The 7,998-nt window shown below is 43.0% G+C and overlaps 1 protein-coding gene across 1 annotated transcript in view; it reads left to right on the top strand.

The window, feature by feature from the left end:
* Positions 1 to 620: 620 nt before the first annotated feature.
* LOC102215803 (excitatory amino acid transporter 1-like) overlaps positions 621 to 7,998 on the top strand; it is an 11,523-nt gene continuing 4,145 nt past the window's right edge. The window contains exons 1-10 of the mRNA XM_005750714.1: positions 621 to 674; positions 870 to 986; positions 2,251 to 2,393; positions 2,469 to 2,606; positions 3,496 to 3,700; positions 3,782 to 3,824; positions 5,499 to 5,779; positions 5,885 to 6,118; positions 7,479 to 7,673; positions 7,745 to 7,879. Of these exons, the coding sequence (XP_005750771.1) occupies positions 2,255 to 2,393; positions 2,469 to 2,606; positions 3,496 to 3,700; positions 3,782 to 3,824; positions 5,499 to 5,779; positions 5,885 to 6,118; positions 7,479 to 7,673; positions 7,745 to 7,879 (1,370 nt within the window). The 5' untranslated portion in view covers positions 621 to 674; positions 870 to 986; positions 2,251 to 2,254. The remainder of the gene's footprint in view (positions 675 to 869; positions 987 to 2,250; positions 2,394 to 2,468; positions 2,607 to 3,495; positions 3,701 to 3,781; positions 3,825 to 5,498; positions 5,780 to 5,884; positions 6,119 to 7,478; positions 7,674 to 7,744; positions 7,880 to 7,998) is intronic.

The following is a 7,998-nucleotide window of genomic DNA, read 5'->3' as shown; positions in this document are numbered from 1 at the left end:
ATTACAACTGGATGAAGAGTTTCTGACAGCGATCTAAAAATGAAACCAATTTTCACAAGATGTTACCGTTTCTGGCTTTAATGAAGAAGTTTCGGTCTGAGAACCAAGAGCAGCATAAAGTAAACCCAGCCTGCAGTCCGAAGCTTCGTCTCCAGCTTCACTAACAACATCATCGTGTCAGAGATCAGAGCCGGTTCTCTGAGATGATCAGCTGATGCTGTTGTTTCTGTCGGTCAGATCCTGCTTTGAGCTCAGCCTGATTTTAGGTATCGAAGGGCAGTATTAAAAATAGTAGCGAGTGTAGTAAAGCTGTCACAGGCCGATGTTCCTGCTTCATTCACTGCTGCCACAGTGACCGGGGAACAGTGTTTGTAGGAGGCTAGGCGACCTGATTTCAGGGGTATTCTTCACTAATTATACTCATCCCCCCGCGGGAACATGTTTCCATACAGTCAGGTCGCTCTTCATCTCAGCTTCACTTTGTTCAGCTAATTGTGGTGCGTCGTTTACTCCGAGGAGTAACCTCAAACTATACCACGTCCCGAGGGAGGTGCGGCTTATTGTTTGATTGGCATCCTTTCACATAAATATGTGGATGCTAACCGAGCATCAAAGTCACACTTCAAGCTGAAGAAGGAGAGGAGTGCAGAAGAGGTGAGGAAGAGCGTTTGGAGGTGAGGAAGAGCTGGAACTTTCAAAGGCAGATAATGTGTCAGTGAAACAATCCTGTGATGTTTCTCAGAAACTTTTTCATCCACCTGGGCTTTACCTGAAAGTGTGTCACAGGGCTAACAGTGTTATTATGGGAGGATCATTATCTCACCCGCCCCCCTCCTCTGGATGCCCCCTCCTGTCTTTTCTGGTTGCAGTCGAGTTCTGGTTCCCACACCGAGGAGCTTCATCGCTCAGACTCTCTGTCCCTCTGCTGCTTTCTCTCCCTGCCGGGTCAACCTCAGCGTCTGAAGGGCCAACGCCACACCCAACAGGTAGGTGAAGAGCAGCATCTATCTCTGATTTGGATTAAAACGCCTGAATCTAAGCCATCATAGATGGTAACCCTACCTTAACCTTTCCTCATGCGATGGTCAACTTTTTCAATTTCAGCTGGAATAATTAATTTGTTTGCTCTCTAATTGCCAAAAATGTAATTAAAAACGAGATGCATTATTATCTCCCGGGGTTAGGGTTGGGGATGGTCATTACTGATGATAACTTAGACCTCAGAGAGGAAAGAGATAATGAAATACAGAATGGTAATAGAAATACTTCAGAGGGCTAAGTCACCCTAACTTTGGAGCAAAAAAGTACTTGGGTCTAGGAAAAATGTCTTTTATGTCTGATAGAGTTATTATGTTTTCTGTCATCTGATTTTGAAGCCTTGGGAGAACAGTTAGGGATTCAGTTTATCATCAGTGATGAATATTGCCTTGATTACTCTGCGGACATGGCAGCTGGAGTCTCAGTGCCGCTTATCTGATGTTTGATGTCCATTGCCTGGGATGAATTGTACTGTAAATTCTCCAAAGATGAGTTTGTGGTCCTAAAGTGGGAAGTCCACACAGACCCTCACACTCACGATCAGATGACAACATTTACGTCACTCGTACCCAAGCAAGATCACAGATGTATAATTGAGGCTTTTGATGTGACGGGGTTCCCCTCTCAGCACCTATCAGGTCATAGGTGTCCCGTCTCAGGTTGGGGCAGTTTGTGTTTCAGCCACATGCTGTGGCACAGGCACAGTTTTAGAAATTAGATCATGTTACCTTTCAGATGAAATCTCACACATTAATTGGGACCTTGCATTTTTTTATGTTAAAAGATATTTAGTTGTTTCGAAGTAGGGAAATAATTCTATACAATGGGCTGGATATTAAACAAACCCAAGTACCCAACTCCTCTGGCGTAAAACGACCAACACAGTGGAGAATCCAACGAACGGCACAGAAGAAAACATGGCTAAAACAGCTCAAAGATGACATCGGAGATCGCAGAATAAATCTCGACGAGACCAGGACAATCGCCAACAATCGCAATGCATGGAAACGAGTTGTGAAGGAAATTCGACAACCACTGGCACCCACAGCAGCGTATGGGCTGAGGAGTTGATCCAGGCCTGGTGAAAATATAAGAAGGTGGATCCTTGACGGAAGCCTCAGTAATGAGCCAGTGCTTCAGTGCTGGTGAGTTCTGAAACCATCTAGGTTCACGAACCTAGTGACATCATGCTTCCATTTTTCATATTTTCAGCAGGATGCAGCGCATCAGGGAAAGCATTCACATTCGCACCATGAAGGCCAAGAGAAAAGTGGAGGAGATCTCTAAAGAGGACGTCCAGGCCTTCCTGAAGAAGAACTCCTTTGTGCTCTTCACAGTTGGAGCAGTTATTGTAGGTATGTACACCTGCTGCAAAACAGAGACATCTCTTCAGTTTTGTAGTTGTTAATAGGAACGTGCTCTGACTGCAGGAATCGTTCTCGGATTCGCGCTGCGCCCCTACAAAATGACCTATCGAGAAGTGAAGTACTTCTCCTTCCCTGGAGAGCTGCTGATGAGGATGCTGCAGATGTTGGTCCTGCCTTTGCTGATCTCCAGTCTAATAACAGGTAAAGTGCACAGCTCAGTGGTCATCCTCCAAGTTTGGAAAAGAAATGGTGACCAACCAGTCAGAAAAGTGGTTTGTAACTGTGATGGCGACAACTGCTGTAAAGTGTCATCAGCTACGTTCACCTTTAACCTCGGTATGATTTGTTATTAAGCTGTTTCCTTAAAACCTCTTAACATCATCAGCAAACCGTCAGGACTTTGGCTGTTACCTCTAAATTAGGCCTAAACTCTTTGTTGGTTTTACTAAGCTCCCTCTGGGTTAGGTGGGGTTTGGGTTATGTTAAAATCATTTTCCTAGCATTTTCACCTCAAGAAATCTTTGAGGATTGTGAAAATCTCTTTACATTACAGGTAAGCACTGATGGATGGTGTGCATTACTGTGTGACTTCACAACATAATCACTGTACATGCTGGGCTGTAATAACCTGACAGACACAAAATGTAGTAATTTTCACACCATGAAAAGATCAGCAGTGTCCCAGCTGAGCTGATGGAGGTGGTTCAGAGGGAGGTCGTCCCTACAAACTAATACTCACTGAGAGTCAGCCTTCAGCCCAGTCTGGTGATGAAGAGGTTCCCACTGATTCACTAACAAAAGAGGCAAAATTGAACTTTTTTTTCTGCTGTAACCAAGCATCGACCTCCAGGGTTGGAATATGTAGCTGAATTCTAAGTCAGTCATTACCATTAACCATTAATACTAAAATAAGTCATCCCTCTCCTCTCTCACTGAATACCTGTTTTTCTCTGACAGGATTTGTTTTTTAAACCATCAAATGTTCATCCATTAAACTCATATGTTGTTAGACGATTAATTCATAACATTCCTACTATGATCTGGAAAAACTGTGTTAATGATCAAACATATCCCGCCCTCTTTCCATCAGGAATGGCAGCTTTGGACAGCAAAGCCTCAGGAAAGATGGGCATGAGAGCCGTGATTTACTACATGACCACAACCATTATCGCAGTGTTCATCGGTATCATCATCGTGCTCATCATCCACCCGGGAAAAGGCTCTAAAGATGAGTTTGGGAAGCAGCAGACCATCGAGCAAGTCAGTCCTGCCGATGCCTTCCTGGACCTGATCAGGTAGCTACAACAGTGATGCAGTCACAGTTTTAACTGAAGTTAGTCCACGCTGTCTCAGAATGACCTGTTTTCTCATTTCAGAAATATGTTCCCACCAAACTTGGTCCAAGCCTGCACGCAACAGGTGAGCTTTATCTTTTATACCTGGTAAACTAGCTCCTGCAGCTTTTATCACTGGAACAGAAATGTTGGCATGTTAATCTCTCCAGCTGGATCATAGATCGTTTATTCCAGCTACATGTTGGTGTGTACAGAGTGCTTGGAAATTTCAGCTGAACAAAGCTCAGTCTTTAAGCACTGATGAAACTTGACATGCTACTAGTCTTTTTAACCTGATGTCACCCTGAAGTTCTCACTGGGTCTGAAATTTTCCTTCCTGCCAACTCCAGCTCACTGAACGATTACAGCTCCAAGAATCTTTCAGCATGAACCCAAAATGAACCCACAGCTCGCTCCTTTTCACCTCTCACCTCTTCTTCACCCTCTCATTCACATAGAGATGCTGAGGTGCAGAAGTTTACCTCTCACTGGTTTCCAGGAGACAACAGAACAGCTCCAAACATGTCAAACTCAGAGCTTCATCTGACAAAATCAGCAGACACAGAAGTGAGACGATGGCTGTGCTGTGATTTCAGCTCCATTCACATGAATGTCTCACCTTACACAGCCTCCCTGACCGTGCCATCAGGCTGAGCTGGTATGCACTGCAGTCAGATCCAGCCTGAACATTAAAGTGACGTACACTTTTAAGTGAAGGCACTGAAGATGACTTTACCAAAAAACACTTAGCTTTGTTTAAAAAGTTTCATTTAAATAATTGACATTCATGAGAAAAGTTAAAGAACTCTTCTTGCTCTTCTTCACCACTCTCACACTGGCTAATGGCGCCATACGACAAAAGTGGCCTCATATCCACTGATGAAACTGCTGGTTTACTGTTGTTTCTGCAGGTCGTGCACCCCTCGATTTTTGTAACCTGGCATGTTTTGCTGCTGCTGAAGCAGCGGGGTTGAAGACACGCGTGTACAATCATGTTTTAATGATCCATCAGTGAGAGACTCCGAGATTCATTGATTTTACAGAGAGAGACAACTTCTGGTTGCAAAAAGTTTCTAAATAAAAGTTGTGCAGATGTTGACGGTGGAGAGGTTTTTGTATAAGAGCTGGTCTTGATTATCAGTAAATCAGAACCAAACCACGCTCACTCGGAAGAGGAACCTGATGAGAAATTAATGCTTAACAGGGACACTCAAACTGGAGTCCATTTTTAATCCTGATATGAGATAAAGAAGCAGTTAGGGGCAGATTTTTCCCTCTAAAAACTAAAACTCTCTAAACACGGGTGCACATTAACCAAACTCAAACCCCAGAGGGTTTACTTGTGATGGTGAAGAAGGACTTTGAATAGAAATTATAAATCTTACTGATTTTTTTTCTCTTCTAGTAATACTTCCTGAATAACGTTATCTCCTGGTCTCCTGGAAAAAACGGTCATGATTTGATGGCTAAGTCTGAGCTGTAGACAGGCTGATGTTGATGCTGTTTAGACAGAGAATAGCAATCAGTTCAAATGGTTTCTCAATAAATATTGATCAAATATTCGCAAAGAAGAAATAAAATGCATCTTTTTTGGTTACTAAATGATGGTGGACGAGACAACGTCAGAGTAATATTACTGCGCCTATTTTTAAAACAATATAAACACTTTTAAGCCATTTACATCTAAACTCTCTGATTTGTTGCGTGCTGAACTGTTCCGCTCGTCTAACCTTATTCCTTTAATTCTCCCATTCTCCAGTTCAAAACCAAATATGGAAAACGAACAGTTCATGTGACGGTGACTGTGAATGACACCCTCTTTAACTCAACCAACGGCACCCAGGAGACCATGGAGATCACAAGAGAGGAAGTTATCCCGGTGCCAGGTCAAGTGAACGGGGTCAATGCTCTCGGGCTGGTGGTCTTCTCCATGTGCTTTGGTCTAATCATTGGCAACATGAAAGAGCAGGGCCAGCTCCTGCGGGATTTTTTTGACAGCCTGAACGAAGCCATCATGCGCCTGGTCGCCATCATTATGTGGTAAAACATCTGAGATTTCACTGGGAAATGTTTTGAATAAAAAGCAGTTCCCTGTCCACCATGAAAGTTATCTGCAGTAACGCACCACTCTTCACTTCTTCTCAGGTATGCCCCCATTGGCATCTTGTTCCTGATTGCAGGAAAGATTGTGGAGATGGACGATCTGACCCAGATGGGTGGCCAGCTGGGCATGTATACCATCACGGTCATCATCGGCTTGATGATCCATGCTGTTCTTATTCTGCCCACTCTTTATTTTGTCATTACTCGCCAGAACCCCTTCATCTTCATCGCAGGGCTCCTGCAAGCTTTGGTAACGGCTCTGGGGACCTCCTCCAGGTGAGCAACTTCTACCAAACTTCAACAAATGGAAGTTTTGGTGTTTTCTATTGACAGAAACACCAAAACACACCAATTTTCTTTTTGTTCATTAAATATACTTTTGCCAGAGAAGATGAGCCAAGTTACTCAAAAGACAGAAATATTTGACCTTAACTGGTGCATTCTAGTTGCAGTCATTGTTGTAAACAGCTGTAGTTGTAGCTGTAGATGTAATGGTTGATGTAAGTTGCGTTGGTTGGTTTCGTTGTCTAATGAGTGAGCCAAATGTGGCTGAAACTTAAAAAACTACAACTAAGATGGTCCAGTTTATATGGACTTCAGGTACATGTAAACTGGATCGTTTGGGTGAAACTCATCTTAAATAATTTCTGTCAATCACACATTAATTCATATCTGAGGGCCCTCAAAGATCCAAATAAATGTCTTCCATCTCACCATTTAGTTTTCAGGCTTTAACTTTGTCAAGGTTTGTTCATGTTTGAGGTTACTTACAAAAAAAGTATACTATACTCATAAATATGCACTGATTAGTCCGTAATTAGATTTTCTGACAAAGTGATCTATTCTCATAAACTTAAGATTCATCTGTTACGTAGGAGCGGGCACCGGTTTGTGGAAGCTGTGGAAGGACATCTCCCGTTTTTGTGGATGTAGTTATTAGATATATGATCCTTCCATCTCCAGACAGCTGAAAATGAGTCAGCTAAACAAAAACAGCTGCTTCTAACATCATGCTAGCTAATGTTAGGATCAGATGTACTAAAAATGACACTTTCCTTCTAATGTGCTCAGCGTGCAATAAGTTTAAATCTACTGCAAAATCTGTTTCACTAACAGCAGCTAAAAGCAGTTAACAGAAGCTAACAGCAGCTGACAGTAGCATATCCAAAGCAACTTATCTCAGTATGGCCGTCATTGTTCAGAGGTGGTTTAGTTGAATAGTTGGTTAACTGGTTGTAGGTGGTTGGTTGCAGTTTTCAGTTTAGTTGATATGTTGCTGTAGGGTGTGTTGTTGCTGTTCAGTTGCAGTGGTTTGGGTAATGTCAGCAGTTGTTTTGCTGCTGTAGTTGCAGTAAATGGTTTAGTTCCAGGAGCAGTACGTAGTTGCAGCTGTTGTCGTAGATATATGAGCTGGTTATTGTTCTGTGAAAACCTCTTTCTAAAACACGATCTTGTTCTTCTTGTTGACATGTTCCGTTATTTTGACCACATTTATTGTTTCAACTAGAGATGTCTGTAAATGAGGCGTAATAAATGAACCCGCTCTCGGTGCTGAGCACTATAATAGTGTGTCTGAAACACTTTTCTCTGTTTCTGTGGATGCTTTAAAATCCTCCTCCTCTCTGCTATCATGCAGCTCGGCCACGCTGCCAGTCACCTTTAAATGTCTGGAAGAAAACAACAGAATCGATAAGAGGATCACTCGCTTCGTGCTGCCCGTGGGCGCCACCATCAACATGGACGGAACCGCACTGTATGAAGCATTGGCAGCCATCTTCATTGCTCAGGTCAACAACATGGAGATGAACTTTGGACAGATTATCACCATCAGGTAACTAAAGTCCTAACAGGCGTCTTCATACTCAAACTCTGTGGATTTATGTCTCTTTCTCCTTCTAAAAGTATCACAGCAACTGCAGCCAGTATTGGTGCTGCCGGCATCCCTCAGGCAGGTCTGGTTACCATGGTGATTGTGCTGACCTCTGTCGGACTTCCCACTGATGACATCACTCTCATCATTGCAGTTGATTGGTTCCTGTAAGTACCTTCTTGTTGGTAATCACTGTTGGTAGACCAGCTCACTCATCATGTAAATGTAGGCAACAAGACCTTCACAAGTGCTGATCTTCATCAGCACTTTGTTGTGTTTGTCTTCA

The sequence above is a fragment of the Pundamilia nyererei genome, unplaced genomic scaffold, assembly GCF_000239375.1.
Source record: "Pundamilia nyererei isolate P.nyererei 1_Seehausen unplaced genomic scaffold, PunNye1.0 scaffold00285, whole genome shotgun sequence".
NCBI lineage: Eukaryota > Metazoa > Chordata > Actinopteri > Cichliformes > Cichlidae > Pundamilia > Pundamilia nyererei.
This window is presented reverse-complemented; position numbering and strand designations above follow the sequence as displayed.